The 27,856-nt window shown below is 57.2% G+C and overlaps 6 protein-coding genes across 6 annotated transcripts; 4 read left to right on the top strand and 2 right to left on the bottom strand.

Moving 5' to 3' along the window:
* Positions 1-988: 988 nt before the first annotated feature.
* On the bottom strand, positions 989-3,612 carry E0L32_008046 (uncharacterized protein; the record flags this gene model as incomplete). The annotated part of the gene is made up of 5 exons (XM_031142857.1): positions 989-1,846; positions 1,912-2,073; positions 2,139-2,847; positions 3,080-3,422; positions 3,561-3,612. The coding sequence occupies 5 exons, from the start codon at positions 3,610-3,612 to the stop codon at positions 989-991; spliced, it is 2,124 nt and encodes a 707-aa protein (XP_030992720.1).
* A 3,824-nt stretch (positions 3,613-7,436) lies between these two features.
* E0L32_008045 (uncharacterized protein) lies at positions 7,437-8,823 on the top strand (the record flags this gene model as incomplete). Its single annotated transcript, XM_031142856.1, has 2 exons — positions 7,437-7,624; positions 7,758-8,823. 2 exons carry the CDS (start codon positions 7,437-7,439, stop codon positions 8,821-8,823), a joined length of 1,254 nt encoding a protein of 417 aa, XP_030992719.1.
* A 650-nt stretch (positions 8,824-9,473) lies between these two features.
* E0L32_008044 (uncharacterized protein) lies at positions 9,474-10,939 on the top strand (the record flags this gene model as incomplete). The annotated part of the gene is made up of 3 exons (XM_031142855.1): positions 9,474-9,939; positions 10,024-10,477; positions 10,582-10,939. The coding sequence occupies 3 exons, from the start codon at positions 9,474-9,476 to the stop codon at positions 10,937-10,939; spliced, it is 1,278 nt and encodes a 425-aa protein (XP_030992718.1).
* Positions 10,940-12,962: 2,023 nt separating this feature from the next.
* Positions 12,963-14,800, top strand: E0L32_008043 (uncharacterized protein; the record flags this gene model as incomplete). The annotated part of the gene is made up of 3 exons (XM_031142854.1): positions 12,963-13,080; positions 13,151-14,313; positions 14,372-14,800. 3 exons carry the CDS (start codon positions 12,963-12,965, stop codon positions 14,798-14,800), a joined length of 1,710 nt encoding a protein of 569 aa, XP_030992717.1.
* Positions 14,801-18,223: 3,423 nt separating this feature from the next.
* E0L32_008042 (uncharacterized protein) lies at positions 18,224-22,440 on the top strand (the record flags this gene model as incomplete). Its single annotated transcript, XM_031142852.1, has 2 exons — positions 18,224-18,841; positions 18,904-22,440. 2 exons carry the CDS (start codon positions 18,224-18,226, stop codon positions 22,438-22,440), a joined length of 4,155 nt encoding a protein of 1,384 aa, XP_030992716.1.
* Positions 22,441-24,083: 1,643 nt separating this feature from the next.
* Positions 24,084-26,117, bottom strand: E0L32_008041 (uncharacterized protein; the record flags this gene model as incomplete). The annotated part of the gene is made up of 1 exon (XM_031142851.1): positions 24,084-26,117. The coding sequence occupies one exon, from the start codon at positions 26,115-26,117 to the stop codon at positions 24,084-24,086; it is 2,034 nt and encodes a 677-aa protein (XP_030992715.1).
* Between the last annotated feature and the right edge of the window lie 1,739 nt (positions 26,118-27,856).

The raw sequence follows: 27,856 nt of genomic DNA, 5'->3' as shown, positions 1-27,856 counted from the left end.
CTTTACCGGGGAATCCTTTTTGTAGATCTGTATTATTGGATAAAGGACCTTGATGAGGAATACTTGTGAGATTTTACGTCACTGCACTGGATGGAGTAGCGAACTCGAAAGAGATGCTTGTGCTTTGCTACGATAACCCCGATGGTTAGATGCCGAAATAGTCTAGGTTATTCTCATTCCTTCGGGGCTCCTGAACCACTTGCTTGCAGTACATTACGAATCGCCCTTTTTTTTATACAATGTCTCTGGTTGCTGGAAAGAATGGCTTGGTGAGCAGCTTGGAGTCCACAGGCAAGTTCACAGAGGCCCCCTGGCGGAGATTCAATGACAAGGACAGACACAGGGCAACAGATCCATTTCACAGAGAGCACACTTCTACAAAGAGTCCGATATTTCGAGTTGCAACCCTGGACAAGTCCATTTCAGTATCATAGTGTTCATAGAGTAGTACATAAAGCAGCGCCTGGTGCAAGACACTCTGCATGCTAAAAACGGCAACGCGCATCATCGATAGCCATGGTCCAGCAAAGTCGAGAGAACCTGATACATCTCATCCCCTGGAAACTCAGCGCAAAGTCGACAAGAAACAACAAAAACAAAACAAACATGTGGTATGCCATCCCTGTGGTAGTTGTGCCGACCTCCTTTGGCTACTAAATCAACGCCTAGTATATGCATGCATAGGTGAACCCGGCCGACCAAAGCCGGTCTGTCGTGTGCACCCGTCTTGGAAATGGGCGGCTCTGATGCAGCCCCGTTCTAAATAGGTATCTTTAGTAAAAAGCAGCAAACATTTTCAAAAAAAAAAAAAGCAAAACGAGTATATCACCGTTTCTCAAGGCGGTGACATTTGTGATCCCCTGTTCCATCCGTTCATGTTTCATGAGTAAAGCAACCGAGAACGCCAAGAAGAAGAAAAAGAGGAAAAAGACATAGAAGCGAGGAGAGAGTATCGCGGACACTGCTGTTGCTGGTGCGATCGTCCGAATCAGTTGTTCCGGTCGACAGTCTTCTGGGGCTTGTAGTTGGGCAGCTCGTCAAACCAGCCTTCCGCCTCGTTATACTTGTACGCGTGGAACTCAATACCGTACGGCTTGGGCTCGATCGCGTACAGGATACCGAGAGGTACGTCAAGCTCTGCAATATCGTCCCTAGTGAGGTCCATAAAGTAGGCCATGAGGACACGGCAGATGGATCGGTGGCCAATGACCATGACGTGGTCAGTCACGCGCTCGATCTCCCGAACCATGTCTCGAAGGCGGTTGATAATCTGGAGGTAGCCCTCGCCTCCGACGCCCGGGTAGATGTAGTGCAGCTTGTCCATAGAGCGCTTGTGATACTCCTCGGGGTGCTTTCGTGCGATGTCGTCGTACGTCATACCCTCAAACGCACCGGCATTCAGCTCGTTGAGCATTTCCCATGCCTTGACATCATAGTCGTCGTCAGCCTCGAAATACTCGGCAGTTTCGGCGCTGCGCTTGAGCATCGACGTCCAGACGCAAAAGTTCTTCTCGTCGAGCTCCTGGTTGAGCTCGGGATACGGTGGGGTGTTGTCTCCTGGCTGCGGGGGGAAGGAGGCTTGTGCGATCCTGTTCTTCTGACCAATCAACCACTCCTTACGTTTGAAGGTGATGAAGTTGTAGAGAGCTTGGCCGTAGTAGTGTCCCCGTTCGGTCAGTGGTGAATCCCCGCCGAGCTTGCCAGCGACATTATCCATACTCTGTCCATGCCGGGTAATCCATATCTGCCGCGGGGACAGGTTGAACGTAGTCAGATAAGAGGCAATGCCGCCACTCAGGAAGCCCTTGAGGCGGTGGAAGACGACTTTCCTGCCCACATCGATGATCTTTGCCGCTTGTTAGCTCGGGGTCCAGGTCTTGCCGACGGTGAAAGGAGCCCACGCCCACATACCTGAACGTATTGCAAGTCGCGTTTCTCCTCGTACTCGCCGAGGGGCTCGTAGGCACTCTCGTAAGCCTCCACGCGCTTCTTGAAGTCTTCCAGAGACTTCTGGGGGTCCTTGTCCTTGTAGTCCGGGCCAGACAGTTTGAGACGCATGTTGGCCTCGAGCAGCTGAAAAACACATGTTAGCCTGGAGCTTCCTTGTCTTGTGGACGTGAATTGGCAATGGGCATTACGTTTTGGTCATGACAGATGCTCTCGATAAAGAGGATGCCCAGCTTGGGCTCCCTCGCTTTGATGTGGTCAACCAGGAGTTTCCGCCTGTGGATGGTGCTGTTGGTGGCATCGAGAATGCCCACCGCACCGCCTCCGTGAAGCAGATACTCGAGCAGTTCGTCCAGTGTCTCGACCGCGACTTGCTCGCGCAGCTTAGACGCTTGCTCGTTCTTGGGGTCGAAGAACTTGGCGGACTGGTCAATTGGCTCGCCATTCTCGTTGTGATGGGTTGCGCTATTTGAGGCATCGTTGCTCTGAGCCTGGCTGTTGAGGTCGAGCACAGGAGGGTCCTGTGCTGGCGGGGCTTGCATGCCATTCAGGAGGATGGATGCAGCCTGTAGGGGCCGGTCCTCATCGGTGATCTTTCGCGACGGCGGAGGTCGAGACGGGGAAGTGATGCCAGCGGCAATGCGCCGTCGATTGCCAACATTGAAGATGCGGGTGTCGTGCTGTTGCCAAGAGAGATACCTCTGGATCTTCTTTGTGATGTAGGACTTGCCTCGCGCAGGCAAGCCCACCATGATGATGACCAGCTTGGCAGCTACGTCTCGCTCGGCGATCCTCCCGTCTGGGGACACGCGCGACCTCGTCATGCCGGGGATGTTCAGAGTCGTCGCATGGGGCCGAACTCGGGGAGTTTGGGTGCCCGAATTTTGTCGCACTGGGGGACTATGACGTAGCGTGTTAGCGCCTCCTGGACCCAGACCCAGACCCATTGCGCCCCCAACATGCACTGGCGGGAAAAAAAATGAAGAGGAAAACAAAGAGTGACAAAGGATGGACTAGTGTGGGAAAATGGCAGCGACACAAGCAGCAAAATAGATTGGCAAAAGAGAGGAACAGAATAAACCATGCAAAGAGACAGGATATGTGAATTTAGGTGTAAATGAAATTCGCTTACATCCGTGGCGATCCTGGTGCCGTGGAAGTATTGCTGCGCGCATAGGGGGAGTCATACACTGGAGGGGGGACTTTGTCGCTGAGCAGAGCCCTGTGCTGGTCAAACGTGTCTAGCGACCTGACAGCGTGGGCGAGGGCCGCTGGCACCGCAGGAGGCGGCAACAGAGCATCGTGTCCATTGTGAAGGGGCGGGAGGGGTTTGTCCCCATGGACCTGGCTGGAGAGAGGGGGCGAGGATGAGCCTGGCAGTTTGCTGCTCATGACGCGCTTGGCCAGCGATGACTGTTGGGCCTGGATGCGACCAAGGTCTTCGGGGGTGACGAGTGTGTTAGCCAACGTGCCGACTAGTGGGTGAGTCTGGAGGTGGACGGAGAGTTGAGAGAGAGAGAGATGAGAGAGATGAGAGAGAAGAAAAAGTAAGAGAGAGATCAAAGAGAAAGTAAAAGTGAGAGAGGAGTGAGGCCAGATAGAGAGAGCTCAACCTTTTGTCAGACTGGGCTGGTCGAGAAGTGGTAGTGACTGTGTTGCAATCATGGAGGAACTTTTGTTGGTTCGCGCCTCCAGGAGGGAGTTCAACTTTTTTCTGTCTCTGGTCAGCGCCCCGTGTCAGTGGAGGGAGGCGTCAACCACCCTGCGTTAGCGGATTAGGGATTAGGAAGACACTCACCGTAGGGCACGGGCCAATAAGGGTCGCCGCGCAGAGGAGCTGCTCTTGCGGGCCAATCGGCGCTACAGAGGAGCAGAAAGGCTGTCCTTGGATGGCGCCGCCCCTCTAACGTGTGTCTCGAGAGAGGTGCCTGGCGCGCGGAGAGTCTGAGTCGTTGCGCGCGGTGATACTTCGCAAGTTCCCAGGGCTTGGTACTGACTGGGGCTGCTGTAGCTTCTGGAAATAGTGGATTCAGGGTGTGTGTGGGCCGATGAGGCAGCATGCAGGATGCTTGGATCCGCCAATCTTCAAGGTGGAGCCAGAAAGCTGGAGTCTCGTTCGTTAGCTTCTCCGGCGCCCGTCCGCCAAAGCCCCGAAAAAGCCAGCTGTGCACCCTTACCCTTGGTGGAACTCCTGAATCGGCCCTCCGAACGAGCGACTAGTTTAGCCTGGGCTTGGGAAGCCCTGGTACGGAAGCAGGGCAAACACTCGAGCTCCAGTTGACTTGTCTGCCCAGGGCCTCTCCTTTCCAGGTAGCAGCCACGCCACAACCGTGTCTGCCAATTTGCTGGCTGTATTTGATTGGCAAATGTCTGGTGCGATGTCCAGGTCGATGACTCGATGCGGGAAATCAGCAGAGAAAGATGAATAGGGGCTGCCCAACTCTCGAAAGGATGAAGTGATCAAGAATGGGACAAAACAAGGTTGATCTGGCCACAATGAGCTGGCGGGAGGTGGTGGTATGTCCCCTGGAATCTTGAACAGGACGAGGAAGAGTAATGAGCAAGTCTCGAGGGATTGGGAAAGGCTGAGGTCGATGTCAAATACCTACTTGTATAAACATCTCGCCCGAGACATTCGCCGCTCTCAAAGGGGAATAGACGATTACGCCAGATGAGCGAGGCCCGACCGTCAACGTTGTACTCATCAATGACAATGACTGTACTCTGTTCCCTTCCCCTTCGCTTACAAGGCTGGCTCGGCTGGCAGCAGCCACTTCACCCCCCATTTCATCCCAACCCCATTTCCCATCCCCATCCCACCTTCAACAAATCCGCCGATCCAAGCGAGGCGGCACGGCGGAGAGAGGGGAAGATAGAGACTTGGAGAGAGATGCAACGCCCCTGGCCCATCATGTCCTTTCCTGGCACAAGTTTCCGTATTACCTACCTGCCACTTGGGACCCTCCGTTATGTCCGTTCAGGATGGAAAGTTCCCAGATAGGCACCTAATTGGCCTGATTGTGCTTGGATGAGCACTTGTGCACGTATTACACGCAGCTTTTCACGTCGCTTTGCCCGCCAACGTGCCAGTCTCAAGGAAAAGGACTGGTCCGTCCGTTGAGCCCTGCGGCAGAGCACTATCAAAGATCCAGTTGGCACTCAACACCTTGTCCGTGGACAGGAATGTTTGGGGACAACTTTTGTGTGACCATGCTCTGACTGTATCGAGCTGATCGGTTTCCGAAGCAGCAGCCCCTCAAGCCTCTCTGCGCTCATCTATTGCAAACTCCAGTCGCACTGCTGGATGCTGGACCCTGAACAGCAGAAGAAAAAAGTGCGACCGTCTGGTGTAAGTGGATTGATTGTGTAGGTATTCGGTTCGGGCAGTTCCAATTATGGAGTCCATCTACTAATACTCCGCGACCCGAGAAATACTCCCACCCAATAAGCCCGTCCTAGCCTAGAAATTTACACAAATCTGTTACGCTCACCTTCTCCTCTGCTATCTAAGCCCCCATCCCACCTTGGGAAAGGTCCGTGAGCAAGGCGAGGAATTACGCTCAAAGGAGCCGCTTCAAAGGTGCTCTCTATTTGCGACATATGTCTCCAACGTCGATGGGCTTCGTATGGCGACTAGCGGACAGAGAGGTCCGGGAATCCGGCCGGCCCTCTTTGGCATATTCGCCGTCAACCTCGTCTTGTTTGCCAGGCGCTCCAGAGTTGAGATCATCTCTCGGCCTTCGCCAGGTCCGGGGGCTGTGATGTCAGCTGCCATGAAGCGGCACTGTAATACGTCACATTACATTCTAGTTCAGCCCCGTCGGTGTATGCCTTCTTGGTGATCAGCGTAGCAACTAACTGAGATCAGCTACTGAAATATTCGAACGATTCTTCTTAGCTCTCCCAAGCTCTCCTTCACCCCTTCTCTTGCCAGTAACCTGCTGCGATGAGGGGTTTGAGGATGGTTTCTTTGGTCCCCCCAACATTGCGAGACTAGTTCTGGAGACGGAGCCGCCCCCCACTGATCTCGCAGTATGAAGATAGCCTAAACTGTCCCCCCATGCGTCTCGAAGCGTCGTAGGCCCTTGCCTACATGCGCCCTCCTCACTTTAACCTATCCATATGCGGGAGGGTGGAGAGCTTGCCATGGGCATTGCGAGCTTGCGCCGCGACGAGGTGCGATTTCGGTCTGTCCGCGCGCCGCCTGGCTTCCTGTCCGTCACCGACAACCGGCGGGACGCTCTCCTTCCCCGCCTCATCGCACGGCTGTTCTACCCACCGGCAGCCGGTGTGTCTTTGCCTCGACCAGAGAATCTTCTACGCACGCAGCCCCGGGCCTGGTGCTGGGAACATCTGGATGTGGTGGGCTGAAACTCCTAGTACGTCTGATGCTGAAACCAACAGAGATACGGACTGCAAAGTGACGGTCACTGCTTGGCTGTCTCGGTCTGACAACAAGCCCAGACAATGCAGGATTGCTCAGGCGGTTGCACTCATGACCTGGCAATTGTTGCTCAGTGTGTGACTCGAGCTGGCAAGCTTGCCATATCTCTGGCTTTCGTGCAACATGCACCCGTTGATCTGCCCAAGCGCTGTTGAGAACGCCAAGCTGAGTGAAGCACCCAGGGCGCCCTATCGAGATCAGGTGAGCTTTCTCGTCGAATGCAACGATAGTCGGGATAACACCAGCAAGTGTTGATTTGACCTCCTTGCGGACTCTGACCCTCACATTTGTTGATTTAAGCTCAGAGTTCCCTTGGGCAAAGTTGGTTTGTATTTTCTGGTGAAGCAATCAGCTAGCCCCTGTATGCCCCCCTGTATGTTGGGCTCGCGGCGCCACGAACATGTCAGTCATAGCCGTCAAATCCCCTGGAGGCGATAAGGTCGACCCCGCCACTAAAAATGCAGGCCGATAAGAGCTTCTGGACAAATTTCCTGCAGGGTCCTTCTTATCAAAAATTTGGAGCTCAAGCAAATAACATCACCACCACCGTGACTTCAACTTCCACTTCCATTCAAACCAAACATCCTCAATAAACTCTTGTCCTCTTCTCAATCGTGGCTGCGCCCGATCTGCAAAAAACACGCTCCTTCTCGACTGAACAACGACTTCCTTTTGCGCCTTCCACTCGCTGGCACGTTCTCAAGTCTACGTACCATTCCTCAAAGCCCGCTGGACCGACCTTTCGACCAAACCCGCCACCTCTCCATCTTCCGTCCGTCTCTCCTTCTGGCCTCGCCAGCCCTAGCCCAGACGGTATTAAGGTTGTCGTAACGAGGCAATAGCCATGTTCAAGATCTAGGAATTCTTTGCCGGCGCTCGCTTTTCCTCCTCTACGATTCGCAGAGCCCGCCCTCCAGATCCCCCGCCCGCCCGCCACATAACGGAAATTCGAGCTGTGACGGGCAGCAGAGGCCGCTCATCAGTGGATAGGGTCTTCCGTACTGCTAGGAAGCGGATATAAGAATACTACATCTACTGCAACGCGATGAAAGACGACAGTTCCTCGGAGGCCTTTGAGGGCCCAGACCCGATCCTTGAGAAGCTCCGACCTTCCAAGATCGAGAATGGTGTCCTCATCCCGCTGAAGACGACGCTCGAGTTGAGAGATGATCACCACTGTAGCCGTGTCCTCATCACCCGCGCTCCGGTAAAGATGGTCGCTGCGGTTCTTAAGTAAGACACTCACTTCAGATCTTCGCCCATGCCCTTTACAACGGCTGCTCTTCCGTCCTGAATGAGAGATGTTACCTGGGGAGATGCGCCTCTTTCAAGTATCCGCACAGCTTGCTGACTCTGTCTTTTGCAGTGAGATCCGCATACTGGTACCTGAGGAAGTTGTTAAGGGCATGCCTCATCTACGCCGGTGCTGCAAATGCAGCGACCTACCCGCCCACCTGAAGACGCAGTTTATGAACGACACACCACACAGCCGACAGATCCATACCGGAAAGTCCAGCTGGGTATACATCATGATTGGCCTTGAAGCAGCAGTGCCGAGAAGGGAGTTGATAGGAGCACTCTCAAAGGTGGAAGGAATGGAGGAGTGTGGTGTCTTCACCGCGACTATTCCGGTGCCTCTGTTCCCGCCGACCTCTCAGGTCCAAGCTGCGCTCTGGTCCGGCCACTTTTGGCCCACTGTGTACCGCAAGAATAACCCTCTTGGACCGCACCCTAGCATGGTGACTCGAGCCACCGAGGAAATCACCGACGATGCGCCCTTCTGGATGGCTCTGGCCCACCAGGTTGCGGCCAAGACCAATGCTGCTGGCTACGGAGAGGCCATGGGCGCATGCATCATTCAGCGGAGCTCTAATGGCAGCACCCGACTCGTTGCGCTTGCTGGTGACGCTCGCTGGCACAAACAGTCCAAGGCTGGCTGCACGGGCAATCCCATGGCCCATTGTGTCCTCCGGGCTATCAGCATGGTGGCACAGAAGCTGGTACGGGCCGAGAACCGAGATGGCGAGGAGACTGTGCCGCCGATCCTTGAATTCGAGGCATTCCAGGATGCCCCGCTCGTGGACGATGAACAACTGGTGTTTGGCCAGGAGCACCCCTCCCCAGATGGCTATCTGTGTCATGGCCTGGAGCTCTACATGACGCACGAGCCCTGTGTAATGTGTTCTATGGCCATCCTCCATTCGCGCATGGGCAGGGCCACCTTTTCCAAGCGCATGCCGCTCACGGGTGGCTTGTCGGCCGAGGACCGCGCCCTGGGATATCCCCACCACCCTCACCTGTCGGACATAGGCGGAGGACACGGCCTAGGCCTGTTCTGGCGCCGAGAGCTCAACTGGAGTCTGTTGGCCTGGGAGTGGGAGCCGACAGATGCATGCAACCCCCTGCTGGTTGGCCCTGAAGTCCACGTCTGAGCTGGGTTATTGTTTTGCGATCGCAGGTTTTCAATGTGTTATTCTCTTTTGTACAAGGCATCATCAAATGCGTTTTTGGACGGCTTCATGAGAGGTGTTAGGTAGCCCTCTGAGCTGGTAATTGGGTTGACAAGGTTGCATCATCTTATGGCAGGACCACTGTCCATAAGGCGCGGGCGTTAGGACACAGACATGAGAGATCCCAGGAATCAAGGGGGCATCGCAGGGAATGCGACGGGCTATGAGACCACATGAGTTAGATACCTTAGGTCTGCTTCGGACATGGATGGACCAATATCTTTGCGTGCTTTTAATCAGTTTTGCGAAACGAAGACAAGAGACTTGAACTGTGCTGTCTCCCAGCTTATGGTGACCTTTATTTGATCCAAGGAAGTTCTGAAATCCCCCCAGGACTTGTTCTACAAGTACTTGTAGGTATCCCGTCAGACCCGCTAAATAAGCTATTTCGTTCGGGGTTACGGGTAATAGCCTCAGCTGTAGTGACCTCAAGCTTGAGCACCCGACCATTGTTCGCTGACAACCCGCCCTATCTTATCAACGCTCCCAACAACTGCGAATGCAGTTCCTTTCACCCCTCATCTTGTTCATGTCCAGGTCCTTTTGCTCCTCACTCTGAACCCTGCCCACCCATGACCAACGACCACGCTCTTTTTCCCCTGATAAATACTGCTCCTCTCCTCTGCGAAAGTCAAGTTTGTCCGGAAAACTTTTTACTCAAAGCTGAAGAGCGGCCTCAGAGTCAAAAGCTACCAAAACAATCAGGGACCTTCAACCTGGCAACTCTCCGCACCTTTACCAACACCAAAGCATTCGCGACACGAGCCTTCCTGCCCGACGTACACGGGACCACTCCCTTCTCACGCCTCGTTTCGGGTTTCTCGCAGGCCCAAATCCCCGCTGACATCGCCATACTCCGCCCGGCCCCGGCCTTTGCCTGGCAGTGCTCCTCCGTCGTAGCCACCATGCCGAAGCGCAAGCTCGGCGCGGACAAGGACGCGCAGAAGTACTATGCCGTACGCGCTGGCTTTATACCCGGCGTATATCTCACATGGCCGACTTGCCAGGCACAGATTGCTGGCTTCCGGGGTGCGCAATGTAAGTTTCCCACGGGCGTGTTTCCGTTATCTGCATGGATGTATGTATGTATGTATACTGACGTGAGCTGTACGAAATTCGCAGACAAGAGCTTCCTTAGCCGAGAAGATGCCGAGGCGTTCGTCAAGGGTCAGAACCCCGTAGGCGCGTCGGAGGAAAAGACGGACAAGTTCTACGCGGTGGCCGTGGGCAACCCGCCCGGGATCTACACGGACTGGGACACGGCGTCCAAGGCCATCGTGGGCGTCAAGGGGCCGAAGTACAAGAAGTTCGGCACGATAACCGAGGCGAAGGAGTTTATGAAGATCCATACCAAGGCGCGCGCAGCTCTCCAGCAGGCGCAGGAGGCCGACGACGACGCGGACCAGCCTCCGGCGAAAAAGGCGAGGACGAGCGGCGTGGGCGCGACGAACGGCGCGGCCTCGGGTACGACGAGTAAGGGTGCTCTCACGATCTACACGGACGGAAGCAGCCTGGCGAACGGACGCACCGGTGCTCGCGCCGGCGTAGGCGTGTTCTTTGGAGCCGGCGACAAGAGGTACGGTGTCCCCCACCCCTTTGCCCAAGAAAACCGCGAGAGAGAGAGAGAGAGAGAGAGAGAGATAGCCTCCCCGTTTATACTAACATTCGCACAAAACACAGGAACGTCTCGGAGCGGCTGCTTGGCGAGCCCCAGACCAACCAGCGGGCCGAGCTGACGGCGATCCTGCGCGCGCTGCAGCTGGCGCCGCAGAAGCAGGCCGTGCTGATCGTGACGGACAGCAAGTACTCGATCCAGTGCGTGACGGAGTGGTACGCCACGTGGCAGCGCAACGGCTGGAAGACGCGCGAGGGCGAGGTCAAGAACCGGGACCTGGTGGCCGCGGTGCGCAAGCTCATCGACGCGCGGGACAAGGCCGGCGCCGAGACGGGGTTCCGGTGGGTCAAGGGCCACGCCTCGGACGCGGGCAACATTGCGGCTGACAGGCTTGCCGTGGAGGGAGCGTCGCGTGCTGCTTGATGGGGGAGTTTTGAGCGGTGAGGAGAGTGAGGATTGTTTTCGGCTAGCTCGCTCGCTCGGGCTGTGGATGATGACGTCCTTGGTCCCCCCCTTGTCGCTTACGGGCGTTGGGGTCAGGGACGGATGGATGGATGGATGTGAACTTGTGGCGTTTTTTGCGTGCGTGTGGCTTCAGTGCACCTTTTTGTTGACAGCGAGCGTCATGAATGCTCGTGTACGTACTGGCATGATATCCTTGCTCTTTTCTTTTTCTTCTTCTTCTCTGCTATACGCCCGAAGTAGGATCACACTGAATATAAACGCACCATTATATATGAGTCAAGGTCAACATTTCTATATGTATGGTTATAATCCTTGACATCTTTGATTCAGACATTTGTACTGCAGATACTTTGACTGTCCTGGTAAGCATGAGGCCGCCCGCCACTATAAGAAGCCGGGAAAATAAGACCGCCACGCTCCAGTCGTGCCCACCAGATACGATGGCGTATAAAGACGGCGCCCGGGCCGGCGAGAACGCCGAGGCCCATGACGCTGGTTCACGAGCCCCCGACCTTGGACGGCAGGTCCCTCGCCTCCAGACACGTCGGCCACCAGGACGGGGACGAGGCTGACGGACCCGGACCGCTGCAAGCCGACAAACAAGACAAACAGGGTCATGAGCGCGGTCGGGCTTTCTCGCTGCTTCTGCCTCCTCCTCCTCCGGCACCCAGGACGAAGCTCGGGCCCTGCAGCAGCGGGAGGCAGAAGTACCCCGGCGTCGCGAGGCTGCCGGCGGCGAAGAGACTGGCGACCATGAGGACGGAGCTGAGGGGCAGGGTCGTCACGTAGCCGGCGGGAGTCGGCGCGGAGGCCGGCCTGGGGGCCGAGGATCATGTACAGGCTCGAGGCGAGGGAGTCAGTCAGGATGACCTGAGTCTCGGGGGACGCCGGCCAGCAGATGCGACCCGGAGTAGTCTTGGAAGATGCCAAAGGAATTGGGGGTGCCTACTGCGACGAAGAGTGTGACGAAGGAGGCGCTGGCGGCAGCTCCGGGGCTGGAGAGGACATGTCATCCCAGACTCTTGTGGCTGGTTGTAGTGCGAGGGATGTCGACATGTCCGAGTGAGCGAGCTACACGCCAGGGTGCGCTGCATGAGACGAAAACGGCTTCTTCCATGTTGAGGAGAAGAGAGAGATAAAGATGAGCATTGGCATCGTGAACCAAGTCACCGGATTGGTGTCTTCAGCCTTGGCCGCCCGGTTTGAGGATCGGATCGGGGCCGGGAGACGGACGGACGGGTATTTGCGGCAGCAGTGCTGGGCGTTGCGGGACCACCTGAAAGCTTGTGAAAGCTTGACGCAGCTGGGCGGGCTTGGCCTGGGGCACCTCCCGAGGTCCCCATCTAAATTGGAAGTTAGGACAGCGGGAGCATGCGCAATTGAGAGGATAAGAGGAGGCGACAGAGATCAAAGTGCAAAACCGGTAAGGCCCAGACAGGCACTAGTGGTGAGTATTTCTCTCAATTGCACCGCACGGAATCTCGTCCTGCATCAATATTCACACCCTCTTCTCTTCTTTCGACTTGCCGTTGCATCCACACGAACGCCTCCCACGCAACTCAACACAAGCAAGCTTTGCTTGCCACGTCGGACAGATCCGGTCTTGTGTTATCTTCATTGCCTGTGCTCCCTCCATTGGCTCTGCTGCACCCACGCTCTCGCATTCTCAGCCAACCCATCTCAGGGTTTTCTCATCTCCGGCAGGTCCTCCTGTGACCTCTTTTCCGGGAAGGTCGCGCTGCCTTCAAGCTGGAGTGCTCTGCCAGCCGACAACCAATCGACTATGTCCATGGTTCAATAACACGAGTTTCTTTCCCTCCGGCCTACCATTGCCTCCTCGCTCCCCGCATGAGCAAGGACGACTCTGGGGTTACCTGATAGCTGTTCCTCGGCAGCTGCGATATCGTATTTTCCAGACTCTTCTCCCTGGTCTGCCCCCGGCATAGGGGCTATTGGCCAGTTAACTTTTGCGTCCGCCATCATGCCGACTCTCGCTGTCAACGATTTCAACATCGTTGTCAGCGTCCTCGGAGGATGGGTGTCGCTCTTTGGCCTCGTGTCATACCTCTGCAAAGAAAACTTCTATCTATCTGAAGCACGTATGTTTGTTACTACGATTGATGACCTGCCAAGTCGACCAGTCTTGCTGACTTTGCCACCCTCCTAAAGTGATTTCCCTGCTCGCGGGCGTCATTTTCTCGCCTGCAGCCGCCAACTTTGTTCGGCCTCTAGACTATGCAGGCTCCGAGGAAAACCTCAACGCGGTCACGCTGTACTTCTCGCGCCTGGTCCTTGGCGTCCAGCTTGTCCTGGCCGGGGTACAGCTCCCCAGTCGCTACCTGAAGCATGAGTGGAGGCCACTGTCTGTCCTCCTAGGGCCCATCATGACCATGATGTGGCTCGCCACCAGCCTCCTGGTCTGGGCCCTCGTGCCGCACATGGACATCCTTCACGCTCTCGTCATCGGCTCATGCGTCACACCGACCGATCCAGTGTTGTCCAACGTCATCGTGAAGGGCAAGTTTGCCGATCACAACGTGCCCAAGGACCTGCAGCAGATCATCATCGCCGAGTCGGGCGCCAACGATGGTCTGGGGTACCCGTTCCTCTTCCTCGCCCTGTACCTCATCAAGTACATTGGCGATGGCGGAGCGACGCAGCCTGGCGGTGCCCGCACGGCCATGGGCATGTGGTTCGGTGAGACTTGGGGCTACACCATTCTGCTCAGCGTCGTCTACGGTGCCGTCGTCGGCTGGGTTGCCAAAGAGCTCCTCCACTGGGCCGAGCAGCGCAAGTTTGTCGACCGCGAGAGCTTCCTCGTCTTTGCCCTCTCGCTCGCTCTCTTTATCACCGGGACTTGCGGGCTCATTGGCAGCGATGACGTTCTCGCCTGCTTCATTGCCGGCAACGCCTTCACCTGGGACGACTGGTTCCGCCTGCAGACGCTCGACGATTCGCTGCAGCCGACCATTGACATGCTCCTCAACGTCGCCATTTTCATGTGGTTCGGCGCCGTCTGCCCCTGGTCCGAGTTCTTGAACAATGACGTCGTGCCGCTGTACCGCCTCGTCATCCTGGGCGTCCTGGTCCTGCTGTTCCGGCGCCTTCCCTGGCTCTTGGCGGTCAAGGGGTTCATCCCGCAGCTGCGCGACATCCGGCAGGCCATCTTCATGGGCTTCTTTGGGCCTGTCGGCGTGTCCGCCATCTTCTATCTGTACATCACTCTGGAGTTTCTCGAGACACTGAACGTTGATGGGGCACCCAGATCGGACGTTGCGCACCTTGGAGAGGCCGTCAAGGTCGTGGTGTGGTTCATTGCAATCTGTAGCATTGTAAGGGTCTTTTCTCCTTCTTTCATTGTCATGAACCAGGCTGTTAATGAGAATATAGGTTGTGCATGGTCTGAGCATCCCAGTAGGAAAACTAGGCTTGTACCTTCCGCGGACCTTGTCCAGAGGCCAACAGTCAGCATCCGACAGCGACGCCCCCTTTCCGCCCTTCGATATCGGTAGTCGCGTGAGCACGCTGACTCTGAGGCGGGGAGGGAATGTGATGCGATCTCCGACCGACACGCCTAGGGACTCTATCGCGAACACCAGCGCTCGCCCGATCTATAGGATTGGCGGCTCGATCGTTCCGCCGAGGGACTCTACTCTTGCTCTGTCCCCAGAATCACGCCTTCGAGAGCAGGATGTTGAGCGCGACGCCGATGACAATGGACCAAAGCCGAGCACTTCGCAGCCGGTCACGCCGAGTGTGGCGACGAGAACGATACGGTTTCCCGACGAGCTTCATCCCGCGGCCCGTGATGACCAATGACGACGTGCGACATGGGTTTGGGTGTGCGCGGTCAGTGTGGTACAGGATGCAGCATGTTATGCATGTGGCTGCATCGTCGTCGAGGCTGCCAATCGCTGCTCATGATCAAATCGTAGCTATCTATGTGGGCATGTGGCAATGCAAATGCGGAGAGGATGTGCGAATTTCGCAGGCATTTAGGTTTCAATTTCATCCACATTGAGCTTTGAGGACGAAGGATGGCTGAGGTCGAATCTTTTTCACCCTCGACAAAGACTCCGACATTCAGGCAGAATCAGCATGGCGGCAAGGGCCCGCCCGGCCAATGGAAGATGCCCTTGGCGGTGTGAATCCCAGGGTCTCGGGATTTTCAGGCACAGAGGCACGCGGCATGGACAGGCCGGGCCCTCCCACCACTTACACCGCCTAGGTACTGCATCCTGCTTTAGTTTTTTGGGGGTGGCGATAGATTGGTGAGTTTGGTGATGGTGTGTTGTTTGCGTTCCTTCTTACTTGATAGTTTTCCATTGGAATTGATTCCGTTTGCGAATTATGGGCCAACCGATGAACTATCACTTTGCTTGATATGAGTTGTTTTTCGTGGCCGTTCCTGGAGAGATTGGTATCTCAGGGCCTGTCATTCGACGCAGCCACCCAACCCCAGCTTGGCGGAAAAAGCGGCGGAGGCGACGGTGGTTGTGTGGGGTTGGGCCTGAGACCTGGATAGTTGTGCTGGATGCGCTGTTTGCTGCATCGTACATCGTAAAGGCAAGGAATTGGGGCGTCACGGATCTGGTCCGCACAAGCCTGCGTTATCTAAAGTCGATTGACACGCAGATCCGATCAAGCAAGGCGCGATTTTTTCTTTTCTTTTTCTTTTTTAACCTTTGACGAACCAGTGGTTGTCACTGGAGACACCTCGGCCCTATGGCATTTGGGGTGAAACTCAATTATTGATATCTCTCTTGTCTATACATAGGTAGGTAGATAGATAAGCCTTGTCTGGGTTTTGGCCGAGAGTTGAAGCGGCGGTGTCCGGGGCCACCCCCCTTCTTCCTTCGTCTTGGGATAATTGCTCGTCGTTAATAATTAATGCTCGCTGTAAATGCCAGACTGACTGCAACAGCGTTACAGCCTCCCTGCATACCTACGTAACGACAAGGCAATAGGCGTTCGTTCTCCAGAACGACTGGAACGCCCTCCATTTTAGATACCTTTACCCGGACAGCCATCCTGATATGATGAGGTGATCGGATATGCAGGCCGTGCAGTAGGGCGAGGGGCGGGCATGCGTCCCGGACCAGGTATTCTTCGCTCTGGCCGGGCCCCAGGAGGTGTCGGTGTGCGCAAAGCCGACGCTCCTTGGAATTACGATTCGCACTGTGTTTGTGTGCGTGAAAGAGAACAAGTAGACGAAAGAGTAGGTGAGGTAGTTAGACGAAAGAGTTGCGTGTACTCTGGCGACCTTGGCGCTTAAGCGAAATTCGGAGAAGTCTATGGCGTACCGTCGAATAGACAAGATTGTACTTTGCACTCCTTCACTGCAAAAAGAGGAATAGGGCCAGCCATCTGGGGGTGGGAAGAGTACGCGCAAGCTTCATGGCGGAGTCTGGGGACTTGCTCCCGTTTCAGAGAGGCGATTCTCACCAACAAAAAAACTGGTGAGTCAACCAACGATCGTTCAGTGAGAGAAGAACGAAAGACGTGTCCTGTTCGGGGCTTTGAATTTGGGGAGTCGAAGCTATCATCATGGTGGCTTCGGTGCCTGGAAGGCGGGTCGAGTAGTGGCCATCAACCAACCGTGGAACACTTTACCTTTACCTTGTCCAGTTGGGTTAGGTTAACCATTACGTAGGTAGGGATGCCGTCCATGATAGCATGATAACAGTGTGTCACTGGAAGGGGGCATTTCTAGGGGCTGGCCAGGAATGCCGTGTTCCGTCTCTTCCAGGAAACAAGGGTCTTCTTTGCTTTCTGCGACATATCCAGCCTTATATTATGAGTCATTCGAGGACTCTATCTTGTCTTGGGTCAGGAACGAGATGAGTAACACCAGACAAAGCCGATCAGGATGGTAGCGAGGAAAGGGATGTGATGTCAGGAGATATGGCTTCTGTCAACGCTGTTCTATCTTGTCTTGTTTCGTCGTCATCCTTTTTATGAAGATTCCTCAGGTCAAGTATGCACCTTGATGAGAGTTGTCTCTGGGAGTTGTGAAAAAGTTTGCCGCACTGTACAATTGACACCTGCCAGCCTTTGCACCTTCCATCTTGACGGGCCGGTGAATGGCCGTTTCTTAGCGTTGAAATCCCAGTCAGAGGCACAGAAAGGGAGGGAATGAAGAGACAAAAGGCACTTGGAAGGGCCCCCCGGCCACCTCCAGGAAGATCAAAACCCACCCGTACCCGCCCAGCGAGCCTGCTGGCCCGGCTTGGGGACCAGACTGTACGGAGTAGCTGTAGCGCATAGTCAGAGGGTTTTAGGAGGCCACCCTAAGACTAAGCCCAGACATCCACGACACCCACCCACCTGGACACCACACCTCCCGCTAGCCCAGAAGGAGCGTAGGACGGCGGCGAGGGCGAAAGAAGCGAAAGAGTGAGAGACGGAGAGGACGGAGTCGCCAGGACACCCTTTTTCCTTTCTCTGCCTTCAGTGCTGGCTCCTTGCCTTGCTCCGCGAAAAAGGCTGGGCCCCATCTCCATCCTGCTGTTGCTGCTACTGCTGGCGCTCTGGCTGGCTGCACAGACAGCGGTCCCGCTTTTGATTCACACGTATTTCCAACTAGAAGTCCAGTAGTTTGATGATACACCACAATTGCTCCCCTAACATCTCTCTTTCCTCTTCCCTCTCTTTGATCCGCACGACCTCCTGCTGCCAAACCCGTCAGTCACTCCCTAGGAAAAGAGGCCAGCCGACGGCCAAAGAGCCCATTCTCCCGCGCAGAAGCCACACGCAAAGCCGAGCTGCCTCCTTTGGCAGTCTCTGGCCGTTGTCGCTGTCCCTCCTGACTAAAAAAAATCCACCGTTCTGAGCGCGCGCGCCCACTGCCGACCACCGGCCTGGCTCATTCTGGTTGGAGGGGACCCTGATTGCATAACCGCAGCGAAACCACGTTTCGACCCTCGCTCCTCAACAACGACCATTCCGCAATATAGCCAGGCGGCACGGGTTGGGCGTTGTTCCTGGGTAATTTATCGCGCGAAATTGCCGATTGTGCCAGCTTTTTCTGTTCATTTCGACTTGTTCGCTCGCCAGCACCCTTTTTCTGCCGACGCTTTTCGACTTCGACCCGACTCTGAACACGACGATCCTCAACCTCGATATCCGCCCCCAAACGTTGCTGAATTGCCTCGAACCTAGCTGGTCCTGATTCTCCTTTGGTCTCTGGTCATGCCGCCGCCTGGTCACGGCACGACCGGACCAACTTTCGCCGCCCCAGGAATGTCGACCTCTACCGAGCTCAACGACGCCGAGTTCAACGACTGGTTCGGCGACTCACCCCCAAACCTGCTCGAGTTCATAGACTCGGACGCCGACACGCTCCAGTCCCTAGAGGCGTCGAGGAAGGCGGGTCGCAAGGGGTTTCTGTCGCCAGAGCCGAATGTGAATTTCGCACCCTCTGCCACCTCGGCCGACTCGCCCATCTCGCCCTTCCAAGACTCTTCGTCCGAGGACTCGCTGTCGACCAAGCGCACACGGAGCACCGCCTCGGCCAAGACTGGTCTGACGAGCGCGGACACGATGATGACGGACGGGCCCGAGGTCAAGCAAGATTACAATGTCGAGGACTTTTTGCACGTCGACGACGACGAGGCCTTCCGGTACGATGGCGCGACAATCAACCCCCGCTCGATCGAGCAGCAATTCAGCATGGACGACGCGGCCATGGAGAACGTGTTCGACTTTGCCAGCGCGACCAGCAGCCCGAGCCCCAATGCTCAAGCAGCGCCGACCCCCGAGGCACACATCAGACACGATGCGCAGCACAATTCCATGGGCAAGGCTGCCTCGCCCGTTGAGGCGAAACCCGCCAACCGACGGCACAACAAGGCGCTCTCGGTAAGTGTCTATCTCTGTTGTGCTCACAGCCGCCCTCTCGGTCGTGCTAACGTTTTCTGTAGCAGTACTCATTAACGCAGTCTATGAATGGCCTCAAGACCAATGGCTCGAGGGAAGTGTCGCCCGCGTCGAACTTTATTTTTAGCCAGGACTCCTCACCTTCCGCCTTTTTCAATAACTCACCCTCGCCAGTCATGAACATTGACTTTACGCACGGTGGGAACATGACCATGACCACCGACGGCATCATGCCTTTCACAGGAGTTTCTCCAGCTCAACCCCCACCGGGACGACCTGCTCCTGGCATGCTCATGCCGAATGGGATTCCCGCACCGCTACACTTTGGCATGTACCCGCAGCAGCCAATGTTTGGCGGCCAGAGCCCTTGCAAACTGACGATCGATCCGATCCCGCTCAAGTCGCGTGTCGAGACGCAAATTCCCATCAAGATGAGACTGTCACCGCTACCGCCAGGCATCAAGCGGCTGCATCTTCCCACGCACACAATCTCCAAGCCGAAGCTGCTGGCCAAGCCGCGGGCTGAACGCTCGCCCGATATGCTTGAGCTTTCGACGATGCTGGTCTGCACGAGCGCCATGCAAAACCCGGACCTTCGGCGCAAGGCGTTGGCCCGTGCTGCTGCGGGCATCTATCCCCCGCCCGAGTCATCGAGCGGCGATGATGACGAGACCAAGCCCGCAAATGGCGGCGAGATATGGATCTGCAAGGGGTGCATACAACGGGAGCGGAAGCGTGCCGATCGCAAAAAGTCAAAGAAGCCCGAGGAGGACGAGACCTGGAGGCGTAACGAGCACCGGCGCGTCATTGTCTTCAATACGCAGGAGATCAAGGAGTGGCAGAACCCGGCCGCCATGGGCCACGGGGCTGCGGCCGTGGAGCAGATGATGGAGGCTGCCGTCGATGCGCCGATGAGGATAGCATGCTACTGCCGACATCACGGCGAGAAGTCTGGCTTCCAAGTCATCTTTACCATCAAGGACTGCCGGGACCAGGTCATTGCGCAGGCCTTCTCAGCGTCCATCATGATCACGGACGACCACAAGACGCACACCCTACCGCCAGGCATGGGCGCCACCTCTACGAGTAATACCTCGGAAACGTCGCTTGTACAACAGCAATCGCTGGCGACCACCCCCGAGAACAGTGCTCTCAGCCCTGGGAACAGCTTCCGCGTATCACAATCTACTTCTGATCTGACCTCGTTGAAGCGCCAGTCGAGTACGCTCGCTCCGGGCGCGGCATCACAGAACGGTTCTGCAGGGCCAACCCCGCGCAATCTGTCACGACCAGCTTCACCGACCTCCGCGTCGGGACCTTCAACGAAGAAGAGGAAATCGAGTGGCTCGACCAAGGTTCCCTCTGGGCTTGCGATGACTCGTCTCGAAACCGCTCAGGTACCTGCTTCGCAGGCTCCTAATGGGCAGCCCAGCACCGCTGTCTCCAAGGCCACATCACCCTTCTCGCCGAACATCGCCGGCTTCGCCCCTGAACAGATATTTGCGCAGCAGTCTACTAGCCCTGCGAACTTGACGCAGCCCTTTGCGACGGGCCCGCCGACGCCAAACAGCAACAACGATCAGATGTTCTTCTCGAACAACAACCGATCAGCAAGCATGGACAACCTCGCCATGACCCAGCTGTATTCAGCACCTACATCTACTCACCCAAGCCGTGCACCCAGCCCCAACGGTCTCCGGAACGCTGCCACCGCTGCGCAGCAGCAGGCGCAGATAACACAAGCGCTCCAGACCAACCTCTTCTCCATGCCATTGGGCATGCCGCAGGCGCCCCAGGCACCTTCCATCATCCACAAAATTATCCCTGGCGAAGGACCCAAGTCGGGGGGCATCGAGGTTACGATTCTCGGCATTGGCTTCTACCAGGGATTGGATGTCATGTTCGGCGACCAGAAGGCGACCACGACGACATTCTGGGGAGAGCGCTCGCTCGTCTGCCTGGTTCCTCCTTCGCCTACTGCGGGCCACGTCTTGGTCACTCTTAAGCAGTCCAACGGCCAGCCTGCCTCGCCGTTCCCACCCAACCAGCAGCGCATCACGTTCAAGTATATTGACGATGACGAGCAGCATCTCCTGAGGACGGCTCTTACAGTGCTGTCCAAGAAGATGACGGGCAGGTTCGAGGATGCCCAGGAGGTTGCCCGACGTATCATCGGCACTGACACCTCGAGCTGGGGCACTTCGTCTGGCCCGGCTGGCGGTTCTTCGGGTGGCAACTACACGGGCTATAGCGCTAGCGGTGTCAACTACGAGTCCAAGCTGCTGAAGATCCTCGAGCTTATCGATCTGGACGACTCGGCAAACAAGGCCTACTACAACCTCTGCAGGAAGAAGACGGGCCAGACCATGTTGCACCTGGCCTGCGCCCTCGGCATGCATAGGTTTGTAGCTGGCCTTCTCGCTAGAGGCGCGCACCCCGATGTCCGCGACCGCTGCGGATACACGCCAATGCACCTCGCCGCTCTGAACAACCAGCCTGAGATCGTGAGGCGGTTGATCATGGCCGGTGCTGACCCGACCATCCGAACCCTCTCGGGTCTGACCGTGGCCGAGCTTGCGCCTTCGCGTGAAGTGCTGTTGGTCATCCGTCGCATCGAGCGTCATGCCAGATCTCGCAGCGGAGGCTCGATCCACAGCCGTGCTAGCAGCGCGGCGTCGCTCAAGTCTCTCTGGGAGCCCCCTGCTTCCCAGCTGGCGGCTGGAGAATACGCTACGAATGATTCCGAGTCGGCGGATGAAAGTCCCGAGTACTCGGAGAACGCCACGACCGAGGATGAGAGCAGTGACGAGGAACACGACGAGTGGCTGCATATGAGGCGGGGCAGCACGCAGGGTCGTCGCAGCCAAGACAGCAAGCCGGCTCCCCTGATGCCGGCGACCGACGACCATGTCGCAGCCGGCCTGGGCTCGCCTGCCGCCACGATGATGGCGTTCAAGGACCACTTTGCCGCGCAGATCCAGCAGTTCCAGCAAGCGATGGCGCTGCGCGTGCCCAACCTGCCGCAGTTCCCTTACTCGCTGCAGATGCCGCACTCGTGGCCCGAGTCGTACCAGGCCTACCTCAACGCCAACCCCATGTTCCAGCGCATCTCGTCGCTGGTGCCCAACATTGGCGGCGGCGGCGGGTCGAGCCGGCCCGGCTCTGCGGCGGAGAATAACAGCCCGTCCAAGGAGATGGAGAGCCGCTGGTGGGACCTGTCGTCGCTCATGCCGAGCTCCGGGGCGCCGCCGCCCTCGTACGAGGAGATCTTCCCGCAGAAGGACCTCGACACGAAGCAGGCGACGGCGGCCGGGGCGGCGGCCGAGGCCGAGGCCGACAGCAAGTGCGCCGCGCTGTACGACGAGAGCGTCGCGAGCGGGAGCTCGTCGACGTCAGCGTCGGCGTCGTCGTCGGCGAGCCAGCTCCCCGCCCTGCTGCAGATCGGGCGCAAGAACGCCATCACCAAGGAGCAGCAGGATCAGTTCCGGCGGGTGCACGCCGAGAAGAGGAAGGGGCTTGATGCGGATAGGAAGTTGTTCTTCATCTGGGTATGTCTTCATTCACCACCCCCGGCTGACTGAAAGTGAACATTGTCAATGCTAACTTGTGTTTTTTTCTTTTTCTTTGCAGATCCCCGTCCTGCTACTGATTCTGTGCGCGACGCTGTATAGCCGCCTCCCTGCTGCGCTGTCGATGGCGTCTCGGCTCATGCCGACTGTGACGTTTGGCAGGGCCGTGGAGGGTGTACAGGAGAGGGTTGTTGAGGTGTTGTAGTAGCGAGAGAGATATGGAGATGTCCGCCAAGCTGGTGGGCGGTGGAGAGTGGTCTACCTACCTACCTACCTTATCTACATTCGTTGTGTTGTTCATTTCCAAAGGATCCCCCGGTGAGTACGGGGCGGGAGATACCAGATGTGAGGGGGGATTTGTTTCTGGTTTTTTTTTTTTTTTTGCGTGCGTTGTGTGTGGGCAACGAACGAGTGGTTGATCTGGTTTTGCAAAGCTTGATCTCATCATCCTCATCCTCATCCTCACGAAGAGAGGAGGAGAGACAGGCCGACTGGTTGTTGTGGTGTGTTGGATTACTTGAGAACTACTATTTTGGGAGGACCAACGGCGGGGCTAGAGAAATGGGCAGGCAGGCAGGCAAACAAACAAACAAACACACAAACAACTCTTGGGAAGAGGAGAAGGGATGTTCTTTTGGGCGGAAAGGGGTTTCAATCTTTTTTTGAAGCCTTTTTTTTGGTTTGTGGTTGTTGTTGTAGCGATCGCTTTTATTCGTATCATTCTTCCCTGAGACTTTGTAGTACAAGTACATAGGCACCGGCACGTACGGCATTTGGCCGGCTCCCCCCCCCGGCTGATGGGCTGGGGCTTTGTGTGCCTGAAGGCAGGACACATATAGATATCAAAGTAGCATGAGATAACCCATGTTTTTTTTTTAATAATCCTTTTCGAGCTTCTTCCCCCCGCCCCTAGATGTGTGTGAGGTGACTTCGGGGGTGTTGTTGGGTGTACATAGACTTTCCGGTTTGTCGGTTCCGGATCAAGTGTCGGTCGTAAAAAAGAGTGCAACAGTCACACAGTCAGGGGACAAGATGATAACAACACTCCCAAGTTGAACAAAAATCCCGCTTTCAATTCTTCCTCTCACCCGTCCCCTTCCTCCTCAAGATAATCTTTTAAAACTGCGAGACACATCAAAAGAGAGGCCCAACCCAGAGAACGCCCCCTCCTCGTTATGCCAGTCATGTATGTACAAGGGCCACCCACCCCCCTGAGCCTTCCCTCTCCCCTTAACGGCGGCGCCCAAACCGTTACCCAAAAGAAAAAAAAAAGTCGTACCCGTTTGGAACATCCGACCGTTTTCTTTCATGAAAACCTCGTCATCATCACCCCCCACGCATATGTGCTTCTGTGTGTACGTTTGTCGGAATAGATAGTAGTGTGTCTCGCAACACACACACACACACCAGTCCATCCCATCCCCAAATGCCTCCCTCCCCCTGTTGCCTTCAGGACCCGGAATATGTTTGTCCCCACGACCTGATAAAGAAAAAAAAACATGAAAACATCAATCATATCATAACCTCATAATGCAATAGCAGGAACCCAAGCCCCCTCCCCTCACCTCAAACGAAACTCACTCACCCATCCATCCTCCCATCCTTCCACCCTTCCTCCTCCCAAGAGGAAGCAAAGGAGAGCAGGCGGGCGGAAACTACCTCCTCAGGCTGGGGACCCTCAGAATCGGCACCGCAACAGCGACGCGGACCTCCTCGTCCCCGGACCCGACGGCGTCCTCGTCGTCGCTAGCGACGCCGACGCAGCTCACGCCAAAGCCCGCGCCGTCGCCCTTGGCCGCGCCGTCGCCCCCGCCCCCGCTGCCGGGCCGGCTCCGCAGGCCGACGCTGAACTTGAACTCGTCGGGGATCCGCGGCACGACGGGGATGCCGCGGTTCGAGTCGGGCACCACGACCGCGGCGAGGGGCTCGGGCCGCCCGACGCGCACGCGCTGCGGGTAGTGGAACGAGTGCGCGGCCGCCAGCGCCACCGCCGGGGGGGGCACGTTCTCCTGGCCCGGCGCCGGCTGCTGCTGGTGGTTCTGGTTCTCCTTCTGGCTCTGCACCTGCGCCGGGGCCTGCGCCACGACCGAGTCGGCCGACTTGGGCCGGCGGGCCAGCGCCCGCGCAGCCGGCGACGGCGACCGGCGTCCCTGGTGACCCCCAGCCGCCCGAGCAGGCGACCTAGACGCGCTGCGGGCGCTGCTGCCGCCGCGGTTCCGGCTGCGCGAGCGGGAGCGCGACGTCCTCTTGGAGAGCTTGTTCCGCCCCCTGCTGCCACCGCCGCCGGCTATGCTGCCGCCGTCGATCTGCCCACCGTTGGCAGAGATGGCGGGGATGTAGAACTGCGGCACGGGCTCCCTGTCGCGGCCCCGACCGCCGCGGAACGAGGCGCTCAGGGAGCGGCGCGACGTGAGGATGGAGCCGCCGCCGCCCGACGAGGCTTGGGAGGCCGAGGGCGGCCTCTGGATGGCCGACAGGGACGGGCGCGAAGTCTGTTCTGCCGCCACTGTGGACGGCGTGGTGGTAGTAGCGGGCACTGATGCGGAAGCCGACGCAGACGAGCCGGGCCTCTTGAAGGAGCCCGTGCGGCGCAGGCTGGTGTTGAGGTCCGACCCGAAGCGCGAGGTGCTCTTGCGCAGCTTCTTGACGAGCTTGCGCGCGGCGCCGCTGCCGCTCGCCGAGGACACGCCGGCGTCGGCCTGGGAGCGCTTGGTACCGCGCTGCTCCTGCTGCTGCTGCTGCTGCTGCAAGCCCTGGGCGATAGTCGGGCTGCCGACCTGCGCGCCAGTAGAGGGGATGGTGGGCAGGGGTTCGAAGGCGGGCAGGTCCGGCAGGGGCTTGGAGAAGAGCAAGGGAGGCGCCGGAGCTGCCTGTTGCGGGGGAGGGGGCAGAGGAGGCAAGTTTGCCGCTGAGGGGGGCGGGACGTGCCGCGTGGACTGTATGGCGTGGGCCGAGAAGAAGCCCGATTGCTGGAGCTGCTTGTACGAGGCCATGATCTCGTCCGGCGAAGGTCGAGCACCCGAGCCCGAGGAGGAGGATGTGGTAAAAGCAGCCGGTAGTGACGGTGGCATGCTCGTGGGCTGCTGCTGCTGCTGCTCTGAAGGGTCCAGGGGCGGCGCCTGCTCCATATTGACGTCGCCTTCGCTGTCGTTGTGGCTGTTGCCAATATGAACGGTGTGCAGCTCCAGCTGCTGCGCCTGCGCGGGCGCCTCGTGTTGTACCTCGTCCCTCCTCTGCGCGTCCCTCGACTCTGTAGCGCCGGCGCCGGCGCCGGCCTTCCAGCTGCCCACCGTGCTCGTGGAGCGCGACCGGCCGACGAAGCTCAGGCGCTCGCGCACGCCGTCGCCGAGGCGCGCAAAGAAGCTGCGCTTGGAGGCGACCGAGGCGTCGCTGGCCGTCGACTGGACCGAGTTGCGGTTGCCCGAGGTGACGCGCGGGCGGCCAGGAGGCCCCGAGGAGGAGCTCGCGGAGGACTGGATCTGGGGCAGCGAGACCGACTGGCCCGAGACCGGGTTGTAGCCGAACTGGCGCTCGAAGGACTGCTGCTGGGCCAGGGAAGGGCTCTGGCCCATGAACTCGGGCGGCGGGACGTTGCTGGTGCGGTCGTTCATGGAGCCCTCGAGAAAGCGGGACTGGGCCGAGGTGGAGGTGGGCATGGCCGTTATGGAGGATGGTCGTGAGGAAGACATGGCGTATGTATGGATATAGTGTGTTGTCTGTTTGTACAATTCTGGATGTGATGCCGGGTATATGGTATTCGGAAGAGTATGATGTACAGCTGGTGAACTATGCGCGCGCGCGCACTGAGCTGAGGCGCAATCCGCTTGGTGTTGTCTTGCTAGGAAAGGGGCCTGCGATGCGCAATCCGGATGTAATCTCGTTTGTATGTGTATTATGTGTATACTGCTGGCGAGCAGCGCAAAAGCGACACGTCCAGCAGGACTGGGTGAGAGCTGCCTGCTCTATGCCGCAGAGATCTGAAACTGTCGATTGAGTGATAGTTATCAATCGACTGGCGGTGGTGGTTGCTGGCCGGCCGGCGATATAAGTGGGAGAGAGATGCGGTGCTGCTGGGTTTGTTTACTCGACTACCAGCCAATGTGCGACATGGGGGTCCCGGTCGTCGTCGTTGTCGCTGTGCGGAGGTGTGTACACCATATATTCTCCACCACAACCAACAAACCAGACAAGGGTACGGTGTACCTTGCAGTAGTATGCAGAGGAAAAGTACAAGTGCTGGTGCAGCAGCAAGAACAGGTTGGCAATGCCGTTGTAGGTAGAGAGAGAAGAAGAATCCAAGAGGGCAAGGCGGCGATGATGACGGAATCCGGGTAAAGGCTTGCCTCTCTGCCTCGGTCCGTCCTGTTGTTGTTGTTTGTTGAATGGTCTCTCGTCCCGGTATCAACGGACGACTCACCCCAGCATTCCAGCGCTGAGGGGCGGAATGAAGACCAAGAGCCCTACGAAAGCAGACGATGCAGGGCCCTCACTCCGGTCGCTCGCTGTTTCTGGCCTGCCCTTCCCTCCCGCGCAACGGCGCCGTCCGTTTCACCAACCAGAAGGACTGGAATGGAATGCGGAGAGCCGTAGGAATGCCTTTGTTGGGCCAGCTGGACTTGTCGTCGGTGATGTGATGTGATGTGATGCGATGGCAAAGGATCTGTCCCCCCTCCTTGTCTTTCCTTCATGATCAATCCATGAAACCGGGATTCACTGGCAATGCAATCCTCATTCATCTAGACAGCTAGATAATAAAAGGAAAGAATTAAGCACTTGGACGCGGGCGCGCACGGACCAGACGCGTGAATGGCTTTCCTTTTCGACGCGACACGGACACGAAAAAAAAAAAAAAGAGATGAAGGGCCTCCAGAATATAATGGGTAAGAACTTGGAAGCAACGCCCTTCCTTGCTTACACTGGACCTTCCTTGCTCCGTACACGCATTTAATGCACCACCCACCAGCGCGTTCTACCTAGGTAGTTCTCCAGAATCGCGTTTTCTGTCGCTCCCAAAGAGAACGATGGAACCCGCTAAGCGGCAGCGCGATGCATCGTCGAGCTGAGCATGGTCCACTGCGGTCGTAAGCTCTTGGATGGCCGGAACTTGTGGCAAGAGGGTAACTTGGAAGCAAGCTAGAACAAGCCCGATGAAACGAGATGGAGACCCGGCCTTTTGTGTATGTAGGGTCAGTAGGGAACATGCCTGCCAATCCCATCCCGCATCGTCTCCGTGCTGCCTCTAGTCCCAGATCTCTGGTCCAGGCGTTGGCCAAACTTGAAGATCCCGGGTCCAGTCCAAAGTTGTAGGTATCCACTCGCGACATGGAGACCAAGTTCCCCTCATCACCACACGCACACACGCTCACAGACGCGAGACTTGTCAACGCACAAGTAGACAAAGACATGTCTGAAATGACCTGGATTGTCC

Source organism: Thyridium curvatum (assembly GCF_004353045.1).
Source record: "Thyridium curvatum strain D216 chromosome Unknown NODE_51_length_304177_cov_85.428264, whole genome shotgun sequence".
NCBI classification, from domain to species: Eukaryota; Fungi; Ascomycota; class Sordariomycetes; order Thyridiales; family Thyridiaceae; genus Thyridium; species Thyridium curvatum.
This window is presented reverse-complemented; position numbering and strand designations above follow the sequence as displayed.